The sequence below is a fragment of the Barbus barbus genome, assembly GCF_936440315.1.
Source record: "Barbus barbus genome assembly, chromosome: 13".
NCBI classification, from domain to species: Eukaryota; Metazoa; Chordata; class Actinopteri; order Cypriniformes; family Cyprinidae; genus Barbus; species Barbus barbus.
In genome coordinates, this window is record NC_136741.1 from 5,200,683 (window position 1) to 5,223,387 (window position 22,705).

Here is a 22,705-nt window from a genome sequence, read left to right on the forward strand (position 1 = left end):
AAAACACAGGTTGTTGGTTTAGATGATTTAACAAGTTTATACAATTCTTCATTTCCAATAGAAGAGAATGAGTGAAATTGTTCCTCAGGGGATCTATAGTGCACTATCTGATGTGATGCTGTGGCTGACAGCTGCATGGTTACAATTTTATCTCTGATAGAATCGATCTTGGAAGTAAAGTAGTTCATAAAGTCATTACTACTGTGCTGCTGGGTAATGTCTGCACCTGCTGATGTTATATTTTTTGTTAATTTAGCCACTGTATTAAATAAATACTTGTGGTTGTGTTTGTTTTCTTCTAAAAGAGACGTAAAGTAAGCAGATCTAGCCGTTCTTAATGCTTTTCTGTAGGATAGGGTACTTTCCCGCCAAGCAATACGAAATACCTCTAATTTTGTTTTTCTCCAGCTGCGCTCCATTTTCCGGGCTGCTCTCTTTAGGGCCCGAGTGTGCTCATTATACCACAGTGTTGGAGTCTTTTCCTTAATCTTCCTTAAGCGTAAAGGAGCAACCGTAAAAAGTGAGAGTCAATAGTTTGCTACATCAAGTTGTTCTGAGCTATTGGATATGCTGAGGAATTGAGATAAATCAGGAAGATTATTTATAAAGTAGTCTTTTATGGTAGAAGTGATGGTTCTACCATATTTGTAACAAGGAGTCTAGAAATGTCAAAAATGTTAAAAGTGGTCTGGAAAATATTCCTCAGCATTCTCTTAGTAATCATGAATACCTAGGAGTGTACTGGATCCTGGATTTATAATTTGGCACTTGATCGCGAGTGGTTCTGATAGTCACCGTGTATTTATTTACATCCTGTTATCTGTAGGTGCATGAGCTGGAGAAATCCAAACGCACTCTGGAGCAGCAGGTGGAGGAGATGCGCACTCAGCTAGAGGAGCTGGAGGACGAGCTACAGGCCACAGAGGATGCCAAGCTGCGTCTGGAGGTCAACATGCAGGCCATGAAGGCCCAGTTTGACCGAGACCTGCAGGCCAGAGATGAGCAGAATGAGGAGAAGAAGAGGGCACTGGTCAAACAGGTGGGTTATCCATTTTCTAAGATTTAAAGTGGTATAGTCACTGGTACCTGTTTTCATCAACAAATAATTATTTTAACCCTTCTTGATTTACTTGATTGTTTACTGCTGTTTGTTTCTTTTCTTTTTTTTAAATACAAGAATATTTTAGGTAGTTCTTCTTTTTAGATCATGAGAGCATGATTTTATTTTTTTGTTTAATCCAAAGTAATCATTATTTTATTTCTATTATATATGGCTTATGTGCTTGCAAGTAAAGAACGAAGTCTTGAGGCAACATTGTGTGCAGTAAAGGTGCAATACCTTAAAAAGCAAGGAATTTGTGACAGCCATAGTTTGTACTCAGAGTAAACCTATTTGATATAGTTTTTTGATCCATGATTTCTGTTCCTTCAGGTGCGTGAGATGGAGGCGGAGCTTGAAGATGAAAGGAAGCAGAGAGCTCTTGCTGTAGCTGCCAAGAAGAAACTGGAGATGGACCTCAAAGATGTGGAAGCTCAGATTGAGGCTGCAAACAAGGCCCGTGATGAAGCCATTAAACAGCTACGCAAACTCCAGGTAGAATCTTTTCCAGAATGCTGCTGTTCATGCACGGAAATGTGATGACACAGATTATGCTAACAGTAAATGAGTCATTTCTTGCATTATCATTACTGTTTATCCTCACAAGCTCCAATTGCATCAGTCTTTTAGTAGTGACACTACTAAACACTATTAATATTTTGGGTCATAGTCAGTACAGTGATATGACAGATGGCAACATCTCTGTTTTCATCCAGGCCCAGATGAAGGACTACCAGAGGGAGCTGGAGGAGGCGCGCACTTCTCGTGATGAGATCTTCACTCAGTCTAAGGAGAATGAGAAGAAGCTCAAGGGTCTTGAAGCTGAGATTCTGCAGCTGCAAGAGGTGAGCTGACACTGAAATACACATTTGAAAAAAGCTTTTCTGAAGAATCTGTTGCTTGTTTTTCTACACAGTTTTAAATCGTATTAGTTAAACTGGCGAGTCTTTTGTTTATGATTTGGTTGTGATTTTAGGACCTGGCATCTTCAGAGAGAGCCCGACGCCACGCTGAACAGGAAAGAGATGAGCTTGCGGATGACATTTCCAACAGTGCTTCTGGAAAGTGAGTCATTGTGCTGCAAACCTCTCAAAAGTCAGTGTAAACCGGAAGTCAGTTTAATTGAGAATTGTGATGCATTTATGAGCGAAACAGATTTGGAATGAAAGCAAATAGACGGTGGGATGTTGCAATGCTTCTAAGTGATTTATCAATTTCCAATTAACAAAATCAAGTCTGGCCCTTCATTTCTTTCTTTTTTTCATTTGAAAAGCAATTTCCAAACATCACAATTTCTATTTCATGCTGACTTGGATGTATTCTGCTGTTAGATCATTTGCTCCTCTGTTTGTTCAAACAGTAGTTTTATACTTCATTCATATTCATTCCTTCAGGGCTGCACTCTTGGATGAGAAGAGGAGGCTGGAGGCTCGTATCGCCCAGCTGGAGGAAGAGCTAGAGGAGGAACAGGGCAACATGGAGCTCCTGAACGACCGTTTCCGCAAGACCACTATGCAGGTGCGGTGTTGAGGAAGCTGCTGTAATTGTGATCAAGCTGTTTTCAACACCGTTAAACTTGTCAACATGGCCTCTGTGTGCTTGTGATCTTTGCAAGATGTCTATTTGTTATCTTCATAAGCATTCTTGGCTACATTTGACACATCACGTCTTTAGTAACAGCTGTTGTGTCTATTTCAGGTGGATACCCTGAACACAGAGCTGGCGGGAGAGCGCAGTGCCGCCCAGAAGAGTGAGAACGCCCGTCAGCAGCTGGAGCGGCAAAACAAAGATTTGAAGGCCAAACTACAGGAACTTGAGGGATCCATCAAATCAAAGTTCAAGGCCTCTATCGCCGCCCTTGAGGCCAAGATTATCCAGCTAGAGGAGCAGCTTGAACAGGAAGCAAAGTATGCAACAGTGAAAAGAAACCAAATTAATGCCGTGTTCTGACTGAACATTGGCACTAACTCGTGTTTTGGCAATGGTGTATGATCTGTGCGCTTCACAGGGAGAGAGCTGCAGCCAATAAGATTGTGCGTCGCACAGAGAAGAAACTCAAGGAGGTGTTCATGCAAGTGGAGGATGAGCGTCGCCATGCCGACCAGTACAAAGAGCAGGTGAATGAAACCCAAATCCTAATCTTCACTCTGTGTACTAGGTCCCCAGCCACTTAAGCTTAAATTACCACTTTCCAAGCTTCACACAATATTTCCATGGGCTGTTAATGAAACATCTGATACCTATAAAATGGCAAAATCTAAAGATTTCCATTTTCTGATTGGCTAGTTTTATAGCATTTCCACAAGATTTTTTTGGAGAAACTTGTCACTAGGCAGCATTTATGTGATCAAAAATACAGTAAAAACAGTTATATTGTGCAAAATTATTAGAATTTTACATAACTGTTTTCTATTTGAATGTATTTTAAAACAATTTAATCTTGTGATGGCAAAACTAAATTTGTAGCTTACTCCAGTCTTCAGTGTCACATGATCCTTCAGAAGGCATTCTTATATGCCGATGTGCTGCTCAATTATTACATAAATTGAAATAGGTTGCGAACCACTTTGCTCTCAGAGCTAAATTCAATTTCAGATTTACAGCCTTAAACATAATGCACAATAAATTGTAGCTTGTTGCTTTTCTCTCATAAGAGAGAAATCTGAGATTCAGAATTGCTGTCTGTCTTTAGATGGAGAAGGCAAACTCCCGCATGAAGCAGTTGAAGAGGCAGCTGGAGGAGGCTGAGGAAGAGGCGACTCGAGCGAACGCCTCCCGCAGGAAGCTGCAGAGGGAGCTGGACGATGCCACCGAAGCTAGTGAGGGTTTGAGCCGAGAGGTCAACACGCTCAAAAACCGTCTCAGGTACAGGCGGTGTGCCAGTACAATCACATATTGATACTGATATATTGCAATACTTTAGATCCTTGTATCAATTTGTCTGTTTATTTGTGCATTCATATCGTGCCCTGCTGTTTAATAATGACGCAGTCACCCGAGGAGCATAACGCTGCTGATATTCACTGCCATTTCAGACACTGTAATTTTTTTTTTTTTTTCATTTATAGGTTGGGTCAGTGTTATTGAAAACACAACCTAAAGCTATAAAAATCATTTTCAGAAATTAAAATAAGGCTGAAATAAAATAAAATATAAATATTAGATTAATGAAAATTAGAAATTAAAAATATTTTTTACAAGTTAAAATACTAAAATTACTAAAACTAAAACCGAATTAATGCTAAATAAAACAAAAGTATAAAAATTATAAAAGCACCTAACAAATGACTAAAGCTTAAATAAAAATAAATGAATGCTAAATACAAATATAAAAAGACACATGCCCATAAAATTACTAAAGCAAAATAAAATATATACATGCTAAATAGAAATGTTTTAAAAAATTAATAAAAATGACAAGCACATAACAAAATACTACAATTAAAATAAATGAATGCTAAGAGTTATAAAAAAAGGTATAAAAATGATAAAAGCACCTAACAAATTACTGAAACTGAAATAGAAATAAATTAATGCTAAATACTAGGGCCGGGACTTTAACGCGTTAATTTAGATTAATTAATTACACAAAAATAACGCGTTAAATTTTTTTAACGCATTTTAATCGCACTTATTTTTGCACCGCGGAACGTTTCTCACTGGATGAGTTTCGGCGGACCGATTATACTGGAGTACCTACTAGCGTTCAGACAAAAGGCGGTTTCTCAATTCCAAGAACGCAAAGAACGGACTTGCGTTCTCGTGGAGACCGGTCTTGCCAAGCTTCCTTGGAAGAACGAACTCGGAAGGACACGAGAACACAGAACGCACACTTATGAGAATTGAGATGTACTGCATTCCTGCTTAACTGACCGCATAGTCTCAGCATAAGAAACGGCCAATGAACAATCAATATTACAAAATGTCATAACTTATTAAAACATTTCATACTATTATAGATATTACTTTCATATAATTGTGTTGTGTTTTATTTTACAGCGTTATGTTTTACTGTTAAGATTAATTTTAATATGCCAATAAAAATGCAGACTTTCTCCGGGTCTTATAACTTTATTAAAATTAACCAAAACAAAACGATAAATGTTTACTTTCAACTTGAAGAGCCGTTAAGTATTTGTGAGAGCGACTTTAAAGCTTACAGGCTTACGTACACCGGCCACCCACAGCGTTTTCTGGGATTTCTAACGGCTCGATTCTCTCAAGTCTGCACTCGATGCATCCTCAGTTTCAAGAACATATCCGGGCACTTTCATGCATCCTCTATACTTGCATTCTTGAGAATTGGAACTGAACTTCGACGGTTAATGATGACGTAGAACGAGAACACAAGGATGCAAGATCGCTGAAGAACGCATATTGAGAAACAGCCAAAAACAAACCACAGTGAACATGGACAAAGAAGCTGATGAGACCGCTTTGGTTGGCCCTGTGGATGGGAAATTAAAAAATCCATATAAAAAAAACTTACTTCTCACTGTTCTCAGGTCAAATATTTATATGCGATTTAAAATGCGATTAATTGCGATTAATTAATTACATAGCCTCTAATTAATTAGATTAATTTTTTTTATCGAGTCCCGGCCCTACTAAATACATATAAAAACATGACAAGCACACATAAAATTACTAAAGCGAAATAAAATAAATGCGTTTTTTTTTTTTTTTTTTTTTTTTACTAATAAAAATGACTAAAGCACATAAAATGACTAAAAATGGTGCTGAATAGGATTTTAAAAAATAAAAATGAACTATAACAAAATTACTCAAATTAAAATGAAAGCTAAAAATATAAAAAATAAAATCACTCAAAATATTAATACTATAATAGTATATAGAGTGCTGGGTAATGCGCTCTAATGCCTTATTTACTGTCTCCTGCAGGCGAGGAGGGCCTGTTAGCTTCTCAAGCCGTTCTGGCCGCAGGCAGCTGCAGATGGAAGGGGAATTTTCTGACGATGACGCCGACAGCAAGGCCAGCGACCTGAACGAGAACACGCCGGCTCAAGCGGAGTAGAGCACAGTGCCCACCTGTGGTCATCAAGCCCCACTGCTTCCTCCTCCAGCACCTCATTCTTCTCCTTTAGCTATGTGGGGTCCGCGGTACAGAAAGAGAACCAGTGAGCGATGTAAACACACAACTACACTAACACTTCCACATACACACACACTCACATAAGCTACCCTCAAAACTCCATTTCTATCCCCTCCCTACCACAGGAGCATCAACTCTGCCTTATTCTAAATACAAGATGCTTCAAGACCGAGCGAACACACGCCAATTAGTGTTTCCTGCAACTGTAGCCTACAAAATACCGCGCTCACGACAAAACACACTATAGAAGTGCATTTCAAATGTCCAACTTTGCTTTTTGTACATGAATATGCTCATTCATAAGAGCGTGCAATGAAAGTATTCACTCCAATTTAGTTTAATGATGTAAAACCATCAGCTAGCTAAGCAAACGTGATGGATTGGATCTTAGTTGCACAGTACAGTTCTCCAAATACACGAACGGTCTGCAGATTTTGGGTCGATAGAAATGCATGTGCTGCTCGTTCGCTACAAGCCAACACTAAATGAATAATAATAAAAAGTCCTGTGGCACTGGGCCGGATCTGAAACGGACCAGAAAAGAAAAAAAAACTGTGAAAAAGCTGCTTGCTTCAGCATCTCATTAACGGTTAAATACACTAAATAGTTAAAACACAAGAAATCCTGCGCGTTTATCTTCACTTAACTCCAGGTCTGTTTGATCTTATTTGGGAGATTTAGCTAACGGAGGCGGTTTGCGTTTTAGGAATTGGGATGTAATCGCGGATTGCCTTTAACTGCACATTGTAAGAAAGCCATAAAAGGCCATTTCAACTGGAAAGGAAATATGAAGTATTCTGGATGCAAATGCACGTCGAGATGAAGCATACATGACTTTACATATGTAATCTCTTTAGTTTTTTTCCCCGTATATGTGACCGTATGATGGTACTTCTCAAACCCAGCTGCTCTATTAGATACACTACAAGTGAAACCAAAAGGAAAGTTTATTGGAACTTGAAGGAAGATGTTTGAAACGGTGCAGACGTCAATGAGAGATCAGCGCTGAAAGCAACTGGAAATACTGAAGACGTTAATTCACAGGCACTTGACTGAATTTTTGTAACTCGAGACTGGGAGTTTGATGGCGAGTATGCTTTGAACACTAGTAGTATTAAGAGGATGAACGGAAAGCGTACTAACCTGTTCCACTGTTAGCATTTAATGACGTGTTTCTTAAAGTGCCTTAGACACTAATTAGAAAACATCCATGAAAGTATGTCACGTATCAGTAATGAAGAAACGCTAATATGAAGGCAAAACTGGCTGAAGGAAATTGAAATAAGATGCTATGTAACCCTTTTTGTTGTTCTTTTGTATTTTACTCTGCTATGAATCATATCCAGTATATAGGTCTCGTATCCCTTGTATTCTCATGAAGATCTGAGGGAAATCAGTGTTAATGTTGGTTTGATATAAAGAGGAGCAAGTGTGATTTCATTTGGTTTAAAGCTTTATCATCCATGATCTAGTTACTGTTATTGCAGTTATTATTATTGCTATATTATCACTTCTATTATTGGACTGGCTGTTGACAACCAGGCGTTCAACTGCTAATGTCTCTCTTGTTTTTCTCTTGTATACTGTAACTATTTCTAGACGACAGTGAGTTTTGTAAAGGAAAAAATAAAACATTCATTGTAGAAGAAGCATGCTTTCTCCTGTTTCTGAAGTTGTTCATTTCTTATAAAATAAAAAGGAATGACCAGTGTTCATTATGGTTTAACAGGTGAAATAATGGTCGACCGGAGTTATTTTAATGCTTGTGCTATTCATTTATAGGTTCAAAATGCCTGATAAAATGCAGCATGAAACATGTTGGAACAACATGAGGGTGAGTAATTGATGACAATTTTAATTTTTGGGTGAACTATCCCTTTAAAACCTTGTGCACAAATACAGCTCTGTTATGCCAGTAACGTAACTACAACCATATCTGCCAATGTTTTTATTGAATGAATTTTTAGAGCTTGTACTTGAAACAAATGACAGCATTTTAATTCCAGAATAGAGACAAAAATAATCTACCCAAATAAGAATTTAAGGTGAGCATCAGTTCAAATTACACCCATCCGCTTCAGCATTTTTAGAAAATAAAACAAAGCACTATATAAAATTGGATTTTAAAAGTCAGTCCATCACAATATCCACAGAGACGACCAGAGAGCACACATTTAAGATGTTACACTGAGCACACACAGACACCTGACCTGTTGCTTGTCAACTCTGAGCAAACGCTGTCATCTTTGGTGCCATTTCTCATTTGAACACAGTCATGAGATACAGGTGAGCAGTGCCAGACATTTTGAAAAATGAACAGGTGGTGGGAAAGGATGAAATGGAACAGAGACATGGAAGGAAGAGACATCAAACACAACTAATGTCAAAAGTGGAGCTCTAAGCAATAGCTTACTTTGCATTGAAGCATTTACAGTCCTGCATAGTTATTCAAACTTACAAACCAAGGTGTTTTTATTGAGTCTTGGGAGTTCTTGTACTGCTATTAAGCAAAACTAAACTGAAAGTTCAAGTAGGCTATAATCTCATAATTTTCCTCTATGAAAAGCTTTCACACATGATTCAGTCATCCGTTTTGTTCCTTACACAAGGTCCAGTGAGATACGCAGCACCAAAGACAGCAAGACATCTGCACGCACAGATGAGAGGAACATCATACGGTCCTCGAAAGAAAATATATCACATAATATTAATGTATATTTTATATACATACCCATTTTATTCTACTAATACATTTAAACATCATATGTCCCTGTCGAAAAATTATAAATAATTTACCCATATGTATTATTATTAACAGCTACTATTCTAACAGTCTTCGAAGGAAACGGTTGGACTATCGCATCTCTTCAGGAGTTCAACAAAATCTACTAAGAAAATAAACAGGAATGCACGTTTCCAGCCAACATTAACTTAAATAGAAATTATGTTGCTTTGTTTCGTACTCCTCTCACTTCCTCTAGCTCTATGTCCACAGTGATTAAGGTCTTGTGTAAACATGTTGACAAACAACAAAAATTAAGATGCACCCGGCTCACTCCAATCGTCCAGAACACTGATCGATTAAAAGCAGAATGACATTAATTGAAGAAGGGTCATTAGTGAAGTTCCGTCTGAATGAAAGCGCAGTAGGTGTTCATCCAAGCAGCTGAAAACATCCGTCACCAGCGGTATCCACTTGTACATTCTGGTTGTGGCGGTCAGTGGGACTTCCTCTTCGTGTCTCCCCCCTGACTTTGGTTTGCATCTGTGGAAAATCCAGACAAACTCTTGTCACGATGCATTTCAAATGACATAAATAATCTGTTCCAAAACCCAGTGAGCAACATGTGCCAACTGTTCCAAACCACAAGCATGCTTTATAAAATACCTGATTTAGGCCAAATGTTGACCTAGTCTAGAGTGGATACCGCAATCCCAGAATACACAGTGACAAGCTTGCAAATTATTTGTTTTATTTTATCCTGAAAAGTATGACATAAATTGGTTTGCTTTTAATAAAAATATTGCGTGTTGTAAGTAATTAACTAATGTTAAAGGGTTTTCGTTACATTGGTTGAAAGTCTCTTAACATCCTGAAAAGCAATCACTAAGTTAAGTGGTATAAATGTATTTTCTGTGGAGGGTGTAGGACCATAAAATGTTCATCCAATCAAAATGTTCAGTCCGAACATTACCATAGGCTCTCCTGCCTGCCTGTCAAAATGTATTTGCATTCCTCTGCGCACCCTGTTTGCGCAGACATGATACGTCAGCAGCGTGTTCCAGCATATCTAACAACTCTTGACTTAAATTGAATGACATCAAGGCTGTAATGTGATTGGTTATTAAGGCACACGTGATCCAAGTTGACCGTTACGATTTCCCAAATGGACCTTTTTCACATTTCCGGGTTTCTCAGCAGCGGAAGTCGTCATAGTTGGGTTAACTTCAATAGCAGTGTATATTTAGAGTACGGAGAGCCGACGCAAAGCGTCAACATCGTTGGCTTAGAAGAGTTCCTCAAGAACATGCCTCATTTAACGGTAACTGAGTTGCAACCCATGAAGAAGTGTTCAAATTAATCACTTGACATCACATGAGGTTCCACTTCAGTTAGGATGCTCCCTGAGAAGGTAACTGCTTATATATAGACAGACTAGGTTTTGGAACAGAGTTAATGCCACACTAATGAAACACAAAAAAGGATTGAAACAAGCAGAGGAAATAAAGGAACGGTCAACAACCTAAAACTACAAGACAGTGAGCTGGAGGTTTCTGCAGCATTTACCTGAGAAAGCAAGCTGCAAGTGGGGAGGTAGAGCAACCTGAGACCCTGGCTGAAGACTCTTAAACAGATCTGGGGGGTGGCAGGACAGGTGGAAAGAAAGATGGACAGATGGGGTGCACAGCAATCCAGGAGCAAATGAGATGGCAGGAATGCAGCACCAAAAAAAGAGGATGTGAAGTGGAGAAAGAGGAGGAAAATTGAAAAAAACAGATTAGGGAGACACGGAAAAAGACTCAGACAAGCCACGTTAAATAAACACAGCCAATCACGAACATACATGCACGAGAGCTGCTGTGCTCATGTACACACACTCACTCTGTGCCAGGGTGTATCCTGAGTTGGTAGCGGGGGAAGCTCCCATGTTGCTGCAGCCAGGAACTCCAGGGCCTGCAGGGTTGAAGTTGAGGAGCGAGGGGAACTGGAAGGGTAGAGAAACAGGCACTAGACCCCCGATCATCCCAAAACCCAGGGGGAGGGAGGGGGGCACTGAGCCCAAGAGGTTACTTCCTGAAGCTGAAGACACCTGTGGGAAAGAAACACCTGAATGAAATGTTTGGCATCGGAGTACACAATAACAAAACTGAAACTATATTTGGAATTTTTCAAAAACAACTGACCTTTGGCTAAAGCCTGCCTTTAAAATGTTACTGACCAATCCCAATTTAGCAACTGTTTCTCAGACAAACATTCACTCTTTTCTATTGGTACAGGGTCTGTTTTAGGATAGTTCATTAAATTGAATTATTTTATGCCAAATACAGTGAAATGTTGTTGACAGGTCCCTTATAATACCGACACAAGGTACCCAGAAATAATACAAGTGGTATTTTTTCCAAGTCTTTAAATAACATATTATGCAGATTAAACTACAGTACTGTTCAAAAGTTTGGGGTCCGTAAGATTTTTTTTGTTAAAGAAAAATACTTATATTCAGAAAGAACACGTTGAATTGCACAAGTGATTTTTTTGTAAAAAAATTAAAAATGCTGTTCTTTTGATCTTTCTATTCAAAGAATCCTGAAAAAAGTTTTCCATAAAAAAAAAAAAAAAAAAAAAAAGTTGCACAACTGTTCTAAATAAGAAACGCTGAAAACATGAATATCAATATATTATGAAATATAATGAATTAATATGAAATGCCATCACAGAAATAAATTGTATTTGAAAATATTCAAAAACAAAACAGTTATTGTAACTTGTAATAATTTCATCTTATTGGTTTTCTGTATTTTTGTATTGATACAGGTCACTGTGTGTGATGTACTGAGGAGCTCACAGTTTAACACTGAATGTTTTGTGGAAACATTAGAAACGATTCTGTTTAATTTAAGGTCAGCTGTGAGAGTTTGCACACAAAAAAAAAAAAAATCACTGTCTTATTAAATCAATTATGCAATAATTTAATTTCTTTAAAGAATGGCAGATAAAACACTTTGTAATGTCAAATCAATAATATTGCATCAAATACACTTTAAAAGCTCATTACTGAAGAGAAAAAAAAGGTACAGTTAGATCTTAAAAAAAAATAAACCCTAAAAATAACTTCTAGCCTCTGAGTGGAAAAAAGCTCATGGGCATTGGAAAAGCACAGCACAAACAAAGGCTAATGACTAATGAACACACATACTGATCTACTGAGTGACTGACCACTGAAGTCGCTTTGCATAAAAACAGCTGGCAAACGCATACATGCAAAGTGCTACCACTCAGAGCTAGCAACTGCAGAAACAGGTTTAGCATGGCCAGACATTTTGTATAAACAGGTTTGGAGTGATTGAGGCTACTGGACTCACCTGTGACAGATGAGAGGAGACAGGAGGAGAGGGCAGGCTCATGACTGATGCCCGACTCGTAGTAGACTTGGCACTCTGATTAGTTCCTCCCACTGGCCTCTGCCGCTGGCTGTGATTGGCTGCGACTGCTGAAGGGGAGGGGCTACCGTCCTGGCACCCTACAGACAGGGACATGGCCATCGGGGTGGTGTTGGTGATGTTTGTGCCACCACAGGGCGAACTATTGGATTTGTGTCCACCTGCAAAACTGTAACTGGCCTGTCCTGATCCGGATTTGACTCCAGATCCCACTGTGGTTCCTTGTGTGGTAAACGGCGGCCTGAAGGCTGGACTCTTGGGGCTGTATTGGTGCAAGCTGGAGATCATTTGAGGCCTGGGGTGGGTGAGAGAGGGAGATGATGAAGGTGAGGGTGAGGATGAAGGAGGAGGAGCAGGGGCAGGGGGTCGTGGTGTGAGCTTGATAATAGGAGAGCTGCTACTGTGGGAAGACTTGGTGAGCGTGGCCTGCATGGGCGTGATGAAGTTTGACTGGTTGTGTGGCATTGAGGGAGTCTTGGCCTGTGATAGTAGGGTGGAAGGAGAGGAAGTGGTTGGAGGAGGAGACTGCTGAGGGCTCTTGGGATTCATCTGAGAGGGATGAGTGTTCATACGAGGCTGCTGGGAAACCAAAGTACAACCACCAGTAGTGTATTTGTTAGCGCAGTTTTTTGTTTGTCCAACAGAGGGTGGAGTCTGGACCAACTTCACTCCCATTGTCCCAAATGACCTCTGCTGCGGAGGCAAGAGGGGAGAGGCGGTAGGGGGTGGACGGGGTTTTGCAGACTGCGCCGTGTTCATTCCTGAAATGCCAGCTCTGTGAGCGGGTGTTCCCGAGGGTCTCTGCACAAGCCCGCCGTCCTTTAGCATCCCGAAGTTCTCGCCTCGCATGGAGGAAGAAGACGACGAGGTAAGCGGAGAGGAGAGGGAAGGAGAGGTAGTTAGAGTGCTCATATTTGCCTTTGAGATACCAGAAGACTCCATTTTAGCTGGAAGGGTGGAATGTGACAGAGGTGAGGAGTAGTGGCTAACTCCAGATGAGGATCCGGGGACACTGGGAGAAGAGGCGGCGGGAACGCCATTGTTCGGCGTCAGTCCCTTGGCAGCGTTACTGAGGAGAGCGAGAGCTTGGGAAATGGAGTCTAGGGAGTTAGCGGCCAGATCCTCGTCCAGTGAATCCGAGAGGCAGATTGGTTCAGAGGGGGAGGAGGGTGGTCTGCACACTGGGGCAGGTAAGGCAGGCGAGGCAGAGGTGGATCCAACACCTGGAGCAGGTCTCTGTGTCCAGCTGACATCCTGGTGCAGATGTCAAATACACAACTTAGAAATGTAACCACAGTCAACAGGAGGACATATAAAACTGATGAATGTGCACTGTGTTTGAGTATATGGGCATTATGGTGGAAAACTGGTTGAATTTTACATACCGTCATTTTGGCAGCTTTTGGGGTTGGAACAATTCTTTTCTTGCCCCTGTTAAAAAAAATTTTCAGCAAAAACAATGAAGCATTAAAAGACATTATTTGAGCAGTTTAAAGACCTGCTTATACTAAAACGAATAATCGGTGCAATAAACACTATCATTTGAATGTTAATGCGTCTGTTCAGACAGTCAACATTTGCATGGCTTCAATGCAACAGATTGCAAATTAATCTGTCCAAAAAATAAGATTTGCACTTATGGTCACATGCCCAGATAAAACTACCACTTGGTGCTCACAAACAGGATTTAGTAGAGGAACAGTTCAGAACCGGCTCTCTTTCTCTTTACTCATGCATTTGGTGTTGTTTGATAAACACCACAGTGAACACAAAAATCAGAACGGCCGTTTCAAAACATGTAAATACTGTTTGACCTTCTTTCTACTCTTTCTACTACTCGGGTGTCAGGATCAGAAAGTTGTGCAGTGCTTTGTGCACGGGGCATTTCTGCTTTTCTGTAAGTGCCACCAACAGTCATTTTTGCGCTTTGGTCTGAAGAGACAAATCACATGCAAACATTTGGTCAAAGTTGTTGATGTGAACAGGCCTTAAACGAGAGATTCTCCACATGATCCCACTGCCCTACATCACGTCTGTACCTTTTTAGACGTCCGATTTCAATTGCAAAATCAAACCTTCCATTTTTAACCTACATAACCTGCTGTCAAATCTACTTCAAGAACAAAGTGGCCAACATTGGTTGTTTATTCAGTCAAAATCAAACTCAGAGCAGTGGAATTTGCTTCCTTATTTTCCATGCACTGCCAGAGATCAACTTAATTAAGTTACAGTGACAGCAACCATCCTCAAGTCATTATATATTTTGGGTGTTAAAATGAAAATTAAGCCTATTTTTGCACCATCATTTTTGTATTATGACACTAATTACATAACTATTAAGCACATTTGGTCTCAAACTCAACATTGCCATAGAAAAGCATTAAATGAAGTTCTCAGGACTCTCCTATTAGGGACTAACGTTATACGTGTTGTCCTCTAGGTAAGGAGACATGAGAGACCACTCACAAAACCTATTAATATTTCAAGATGTCTGCCATCAACTGAAATTAGAAGGACATCTATAGCATGGGGTGCTAGAAATAGAACTTCAATGAAACTTTAGAAAGTGTCATTTCAGGGAGGAAATTGATTTGAACGCATAAGTTCATAAATCATCATCCGTATAATCACTTGCACACTACGTTGCTAGTCTTTAACCAAATAATTAGCCAAATAAGCAACTCACCAATGATATATAATTTTAGACCTAGATATATTTGCATTGACATTAAACTCATTTTATGTGCTATATAGAAAATTCACATTGCATCACTTTTTTCACACACATCTGTTAAAAATAGGCTTGTGTTTATGATGGACCCTGTATATACGGCAATGTGCAAAACCTAGCCTAAAGAGACAACACAGCTTACCCAATCAAACATCTTACTCTTCTCCCCACTATGTATGTTCTATATGGTAACTGCAAAGATTAGTGTAAATATATATGAAGAGGTTGATCTACTCACAGGCCAGTGAGGTGACCATGTACCGCACGACTCTCCTTAAAAAGCATCCTGGAGAAAAAAAAATAAATTCTAGTTACATGCTATTCTACTAGAAGAAGGTAACGTTACCATATAGTCAAACACACACCTGGTCTGCATCCAGCCTTTGGGCCAGAGTAGCTTGACCTCATTCTCCATGAATGCTTTGAGATAGTCCTCCACAGAGAGAGAGCACTGCTCCAGCTCATAGCAGCTCAGCTTCACACGGACCAGATTACACAACAGAGTCCTGGGAAAAACAACACATATACACTGTTAGTCTATTGGTGGCTCTGCTTCATTATTCATTTTAACTTGTAAAAGTCTAAACCTGAGTTTGTCATCCCATATGAACTTCTTCCTTGGTCCCATCACCCTCTTTCCTGGTTTCTCTTCATCATCATCCTCCGATCCGTTCTTCTCTCCATCTTCTATCTGCTGTCTGCGACACACACGCACACAGTCAATCTCATAATCTATATATATCCACGCCATCCGTATGTCATTTTCCACAGTCCATTCCACTAATCTAAACAAGCCAATCATGAAAGCAGAAAGAGGCAGGAAGTTGGGAAAGTTTAAGACTTACTTAGCTGCAGCTTTTGCCATGCAGTCCATATTATATCTGACAATCTGCTCTGGCATCACGCTGCACACGGCGAGTTTGAGATTTAGCAGGGGTGTGCGTAGGCGGTCATCCTGATTAAAGAGAAAGACACCACGGAGACATTTGAGAGATGAGAGTTGTATCAAGTGTTGAGAAACTGATCTAAACTATAGCCTGTCTTGCAGTCTCACTTCTACAGTCCAGTCATAATTTAAACTACAGTCAAGTTAATCTGTTTGAAAGTTACTGCACCAAACGATAGCAAAGGGCCAAAGTCTTTTGAAATGATTTTGCAATCATAATTATTCATCTGGTGCAAAAACAATGGATCTCAAGTGACAACAACCAATGAAACTAGAAATCACCCTGAATAAACTTGAAATTAATAATAATGAAAAACAGAAGCATTTAACTTACAATAGTTAGCTTCAAAAGACAAGAGACAAAACTTCAGCCTGTTTCACACAGCATAACTGCGACCGCAGGATTACGTTGTATTCCACACTTTCATTACTCCACACAGACTTCTGGGTAACCACATTCAATTTTCTCATAAATTATAGTCTTAAATTATAAAATTGGTCATGATTCAACTATGAATTACGACTACAATCTTGACCATTGTGAAACTTCATTCAAATAAAGAGTAGGGGCATCACATTTACACCTAAATATTAATGATGCTACAAAAAGGAGTCCCAAGTCTTAAAGTATAGCTATAAACTATTAAAATGAATTGGTGAATAATTTATTTGAACCGATTCATCAACTGATTCTACTTTTCATGATGAAAAGAGAGATGTTCTAGGTCTAGGACAATGTTATTATTAATATGAAGCATTATGCTACACTATTTTAAAAACAGCTGACAAAATTCAAACGTAATTTAGTACTTTCCGCTCCACCAACACTAGTATCATTACCATGTACAAGCACTACAAATCCTGTTCTGGTGTTAGCGTAAAAGCTCAATAACCTATGGGAAGGTATCGTATAGTCCTTCACCTGTATGTTGAGGCTGAGTTTCTTGAGTCGTTTTAGTAGCGCCTCCTTGTTACAGGGCACAAAGGCTTCCAGGTGAGAGTACACCTCAGAACGAATGTTTGCCGGCTGCTCCTGAACCTGCAGCTCAATACTGAACGAGAAGAAAAATGATCAATGACAAGAAACAACAGACTACGAGAAATTACCAAATTTAAAGTCACAGATAACAGCTGAATGAGAACATGCTGAGATTTTACTTACTCCTGCAAGATATTATTCATATCCTGAGTGAAGAATTTCTTTCTGCCTTCTTGATCAAATTGCCTCGATGCCTGAGTTCAAATAAATAAAACACAAATCAAGTTAGGCTGGAAAATGATATTACTGTCAGAACATGAACTCCCTGAAGTGTTTTTAAAATGGGAAGTGGATTTGTGGGCGTATATTCGCTCTCTGTACCTCTGCATTTACCTTCAGTGAAAACATTTAATGCGTTACATTTTAAAGTTAGATGTAATGCAGTTTATATAACAGGTAGCCATCACCAAAAATATTCAGTGGACTTTATTCTTATAAATTCATCTGCTCTCACAGAACAGGCTGGAATAGATTTTAAACCACTTCCTGATGGTCTTAAAGATGCAGTTTCATACATTTTATTCTTAGGTCTACTTATAATATTAGTAGAAGTCATCATTTCTAAGACGTCTATGTAAAAGCTGTGAATCTGCAGTAGTTAATCTGCCCCATCCTTCAAAAGCAGTCTCTTGGCAAATCCAGCAATAAATTGTGAGACATTCACAAAACAGACTTTGCTGAAATGTGTCTCTGATCAGATCAGACTGAAATCATTAGGGATCTTGTTAAAAATAAACTTCAGTCAGCTAACATTAGAGACATAAAGAGCTTTTTTTTTTCTCAACGTGGAATGAATAAATTGATTTTTGAGTTTTTAAAGCCCCCCGGTACGGTTACGACTCTTATTTAAAAAGATAAAGAATTTGTTGTTGTCTTCATGACATTACCCTGTTTAACTGAAATGATGGCTGCAGAAAAATAACAAAACATGACTCACAGCTCGAAGGTCTTCTATGCGTTTGATCAATGGGGCTGGAAGACCATCGGGGAGAGGTGGAAAAGAGATGAGACCACCCTGCCCTCGATTCAGTCCCCCTCCTCCAATCTTATGCCCCAATGATGCACCCAACCCAACCTGCCCATTCTCTCTGGCTGATGAGGGCATCTGGGGCGCTGCATCCAAAAAACTAAAGTCCAGGTCACGCATGAGATCCTGAAGCTCGCTCTCATTGGCCGAACTAAGCAATGACATCATGGCAGGGTCAGCAGTCATGTCGGCTAGTGAAAGGTCATTGTTGTTGGCATTGGCTTGGAGATGGGAGTTCTGCAGTAGGTTGTTGGAATTGGGAGTGCTGGTGAGACCAGGGCCTGGACGAGATGCGCTGGCATCCCGTTTCCGCATCTCTTCCTTCTCTCGTGTGAAACGACGGAGCATTGCAGCCAGACAGAGCGAATCCTTCATTAGTTTCTTCCTCTTCTTCTTCTCAGGGCGATGAAGGCTCAGACCAGCCACTCTGTGAGCAAATATATGGTCAGATTTGGATAAAACCTGCATTCGTGATTAACTAATCCATGTTTAAACTACAAGTTTACACACTTTGGAAAGTCAATCACAAACAGCTTCCTAATGGAACAATTTTAAGAAAAGTTACAATTTAAAATTGCATGATTTACACAGGTTTTACAAATTGTATATAAACAAAAACTAATTCTTACCCTTGTTTAGCTACTTTGTTCTTCCTGGGTTTTTTCTCCTCTATACTGGCTGCATCTTTCTTCTTCCTTCGTTTTATCAGTGGTCCCTCTCCATCTCTCATCTATAATCAGAAAACACCATATTAAGACAAACATCATAAATAGAGTCTTAAGAAAAATAAACTTTTAAAGGGATGGCTATTCTGCCCTTACCATGTCACTCCAAACCCATAACATTTTGTTAATATTTGAAACACAAATGAGGTTGTTGTTGTTTTAAAATGTGAGAGATTTCTGTCCGTCCACCAAAACTTGAAAAAAGTTCATTAAAAACAAATAATTAAAACATATGATTAAAGTGGTTTAATCCAAGTCTTCTAAAGAGACACAATCCCACGATAAACAGATTTAATTTAGGCTTTTATTGACATATCGCATGTCTAGCAAGCGCATTTGAGCTTTTGTTTTCCATATGTGTTGAGCTCTATGTATGTGCACTCGTCAATGTTTATATGTGAATAAAAGCCAGAATCACATTTCTTCTGTTCATACAGATTTCATTTGTGTTTTAAAAGATCACCAAAAGTCTCATGGGTTTGCAACGACATTAGGGTGAATTTTCATTTTTTTGGTGAACTGTCTCTTTAACAGGTCTATATATCATTTAGTGGCCCTGTTTACACACAGTAACAACATCCATCTGGGGTGATCGGATCACAAGGGTTCAGTCGAGACTGATATTATAAATAGAAGTGTAAATGGGGTTCAAATTGTTTTGTGATCTGGTCACTCAAACCACATCTGAACGAAGTCGCACACGAAGGGTTTAAAACTCATAAGATTTCATGCTCCGTAATCTGATCTGACTTGGAAAAGCCAACCTTATACACATACACCCCTCTGTGGTAAGATTACAATTAAAACATGCATTCAGGAGCAACAATGTGTCAATTCTTTGCTTTAGCATAGTAGGAGATTTGATCACAAGTGGTCAAACGAGATACATTGCAGATGCATAATAAAACCCAACGTCAATGTCTATCCATCTCTGACCGGATCACCCGCGATGGACATTAATAACCAGGTGTGCACAGGGTCACTTGGCAAAAACCAAGTAAACTCACCCTGGATTTTTCTTGTTTGCCTCCATCCTCTCCCTCAGATTCAGAGGCAGCTCTGAACTGCAAAGTACCCGTATTTATGTAGAATCCACCGAGCTTGGTGGTCAGGGAGGCTGGAACAAGCTCGTCATACTGACAGGAAGAAGACACAACGATTTACAGAAATATTCTGCTGTTTGTTGTCTGTATTTCTTAGGTTATGGCAAAGTTTTAGGCCGGTATGACGGCAAAAGTGACTCCAAAACCACACATTTCAAATCAATCCATAAGGTAAATCTAAATATATCCATCACTGACTTCAATACGAATGAAAAAGAAACACCCCTTAAGTTCAGAGAGCAATGAGACAGAGTTGGTAAACAGCATGTTAAATGCCAATCGATCATCTCCATAGTGATGTCTGTCTGTTGCCATGGCAAGTGCCCACTCACAGCTTCCGAGTTGTCTATGAAGGGGTCACTCTCATCGTAGCCGAAGCCAATGTCAATCAAATCCTGCATCCGATCCTTCCGCCTCTTTTTCCCTGCGTTACCCTGTAAGGACGTCGGTGGCAGCGGCAACGTGACATTTGGCATTTGAGTGCCCACACATTTGAATATGCAACTTAAAATCATAGAACAACACTTACGTATTTGCTTTCAAACTTTTTGGCCAGTGCCTCGACCTCCAGACGTTCTCTCTCATCATCATTAAAGGGACCATTGGGGTCCAAGGAAGACTTAGAAGCTGGTCGATTCTTCTTGGCCTGTGGAACGAAACATTTGGGAGCCTAATCACTCCTGTTGGGCTAGTTGGGACATTTCTTTTTCCAGTTCGGATTGGTGGATCAGAATGAGTACAATACATTCTGTATCAATATTATCCTGGGACACTTTATTTTCCCATTCAAACTTAAAGGAATATTTCACCCAAAAATAACAAAAAGAAGTTTCAGAATTGCCTAAAATTGCCTGTTTCAGTTCCCACTGACTTCTATTGTTTTTTGTGGTGTTTTTTCTCCATACAATGGAAGTAAATGTGAACCAAAAGTGTGTTAGGTTATCAACATTCTTCAAAATATCTTATTTTGTGTTTCACAGAAGAAAGAAAGTCATACAGGTTTAAAATGACATAAGTGTGAGTAAATTTCATTTTTGGGTGGACTATCCCTTTTAGGCCCTTTTCAAGCTTTTAAGGTCAATAGCTATAAATATTTAATTAATAATTGTTCTAATTCTATAATAATAATAATAATAATAATAATATTGAAATTCACACACCAAAACTTTAACAATAATGAGATCACTTTCAAAAAACGATAAAGACAAAGACATCCAATCAGAAACCAGCCTACTTTAAAGAGCTTATACATTTGAAGCAGCAGAAAACACAACTATTATTGATATTATTAGGTGGCAACCCACTTCATGTAGAACAAAACAGCTTTTTCTACAACACAGATAAATAGTCTTTATCACAAACCATTTTAATGGTATTTCTCAAATTATTTATTTGCAAAACTTTTTTAATTTAGCAAAAAGTGCACTTTTAACAAAGCAAACCATCTGACAGATGTCAAAGGCCAGGCCTACATTCATAAAAGTTACAACAACAGCACTTAGCAACAATTCAGCCCTCCAGTGTGCGCACAGGGCCCTGGGGGCCACAAGGGTCACGTACTCAACAAAGTGCTCTAAAGTTTATGAGCAAGCAGGATAGAGACGCGTCGTAAAAAAAAATGAATGCACTTCTCACTCGATCACAACATATGTTACACTTGCCACTTAGAAGGAGATCCCGAAGAGGGCTTTATTTTTGGACTCCAGTGCTAACAGGCTAATGCATGAGCAAACTCAGCGAAAACAAGCAAGCGGTGGCTTTACAATAACAAGTAATGGTTAGACTAACTCACTCTCTTCACTGAAGTGATCGGGATAGTTACTGTACCTGTTGAGACTGGATGAGCTCGCTGTAGTTGAACTCGGCCGAGCATTGCTCGTTAGGCTCGGACAGACACAGGTTGAGGCGCACTGTCTTCCCTTTGGGCTCTTCGCCGTCTTTCTTCCCGATCAAACCCCCGCGGTCACCCGCTGTCGTCACCTCGGTCCCCATCATCTTCATCCTGCTCTCTCTGTCAAAACTCATCTCGGCGGCTCCGTCCTCCTCCAGCCGCCGTCTCCTGCCCTCCGCGCCCGGACCGCCGGCCAGGGCCGACAGGGTGACAAACTGCACTTTTCTCGGCTCGGCCATTTGGATGTTCAGTGCTCTTGGACACTCGCTCACTCACTCGCACTCAGCGGCGGGGCTTGACTTCGCCAAACAACTTGATTTAAAGAGCTTCACGCCGGATGGAAGGGGCGCTCGGAGGCGGTACGGATGCTAGAGTGCCCTCCGCGCCTTACGGGGTGCGCGTGGGAAGGGATGGCCGGGTGAAAGTTGATTTTGGAGGCGCAAGCATCTTCGGTCGCTTCGCTCTGGGGACTCAGGAGCTCCGAACAGCCATCTTAGATGAGAGAGAGTAAATAAAAGAGCGCAGACGAGCGAACTGAGTCTGCGCACACACGGATACCGGAAACGGCGTGCGCGACGGAGAGAGCCCCTTGGCCAATCAGAGGACGCCGACGGCGGCAGCGCGTCCAATCAGAGGCGGGCCTACAGGCAACAGACGCTCTAATGAGCAATTAGAGATATTACGGTAGAAAAAAAGGATTCCCCTTGAAATTGAACTAATACAGAGATATAGAACTAATAGAGGAAAGTGTTTTCCAACAAAATGTGTTTTAAGGTGTTTCCTAAAGGCGCGTATTATATTTTGTTTGGAAATGTAATGTAATATAATGGCTATACTTTACAATAACGTTCCATTACTTAACGTTAGTTAAT

General features: G+C 39.9%; 2 protein-coding genes across 6 annotated transcripts in view; one reads left to right on the plus strand and one right to left on the minus strand.

Moving 5' to 3' along the window:
* LOC306878930 (myosin-10-like) overlaps window positions 1–7,944 on the plus strand; it is a 67,663-nt gene extending 59,719 nt beyond the window's left edge. For all 3 annotated transcript variants that reach the window (XM_079431545.1, XM_079431547.1, XM_079431546.1), the window contains 9 exons: window positions 827–1,039; window positions 1,433–1,594; window positions 1,816–1,944; window positions 2,076–2,164; window positions 2,494–2,617; window positions 2,798–3,006; window positions 3,108–3,216; window positions 3,792–3,964; window positions 6,002–7,944. In XM_079431545.1, coding sequence (XP_079287671.1) covers window positions 827–1,039; window positions 1,433–1,594; window positions 1,816–1,944; window positions 2,076–2,164; window positions 2,494–2,617; window positions 2,798–3,006; window positions 3,108–3,216; window positions 3,792–3,964; window positions 6,002–6,134 — 1,341 coding nt within the window. In that variant the 3' untranslated portion in view covers window positions 6,135–7,944. The remainder of the gene's footprint in view (window positions 1–826; window positions 1,040–1,432; window positions 1,595–1,815; window positions 1,945–2,075; window positions 2,165–2,493; window positions 2,618–2,797; window positions 3,007–3,107; window positions 3,217–3,791; window positions 3,965–6,001) is intronic.
* Window positions 7,945–8,144: 200 nt separating this feature from the next.
* LOC306878931 (ubinuclein-2-like) lies at window positions 8,145–22,395 on the minus strand. Of its 3 annotated transcripts, XM_079431548.1 has the most exons (17): window positions 21,770–22,395; window positions 20,472–20,588; window positions 20,275–20,376; window positions 19,847–19,975; window positions 18,744–18,844; window positions 18,025–18,541; window positions 17,211–17,281; window positions 16,971–17,100; window positions 15,948–16,057; window positions 15,690–15,800; window positions 15,468–15,608; window positions 15,341–15,388; window positions 13,757–13,802; window positions 12,294–13,625; window positions 10,816–11,023; window positions 10,501–10,569; window positions 8,145–9,477 (listed from the first exon to the last, which is right to left on the minus strand). In XM_079431548.1, exons 1-17 carry the CDS (start codon window positions 22,070–22,072, stop codon window positions 9,431–9,433), a joined length of 3,582 nt encoding a protein of 1,193 aa, XP_079287674.1. In that variant the 5' UTR covers window positions 22,073–22,395; the 3' UTR covers window positions 8,145–9,430. The 3 variants fall into 3 exon arrangements, with proteins under 3 accessions (XP_079287674.1, XP_079287675.1, XP_079287676.1); XM_079431549.1 differs by lacking the exon at window positions 10,501–10,569 and having other exon boundaries at window positions 21,770–22,385; XM_079431550.1 differs by lacking the exon at window positions 20,275–20,376 and having other exon boundaries at window positions 21,770–22,192.
* Between the last annotated feature and the right edge of the window lie 310 nt (window positions 22,396–22,705).

Coding starts and splice junctions, on each gene's coding strand:
- LOC306878931 (XM_079431548.1), bottom strand. CDS start 22,072: ATGGCCGAGCCGAGAAAAGTGCAGTTTGTCACCCTGTCGGCCCTGGCC. Junction 15,389..15,467: donor AAAGGCTGGATGCAGACCAG/GTGTGTGTTTGA, acceptor TTTTTTCTCCAG/GATGCTTTTTAAGGAGAGTC. Junction 9,478..10,500: donor CTTGCAGCTTGCTTTCTCAG/GTAAATGCTGCA, acceptor GATTTTCCACAG/ATGCAAACCAAAGTCAGGGG.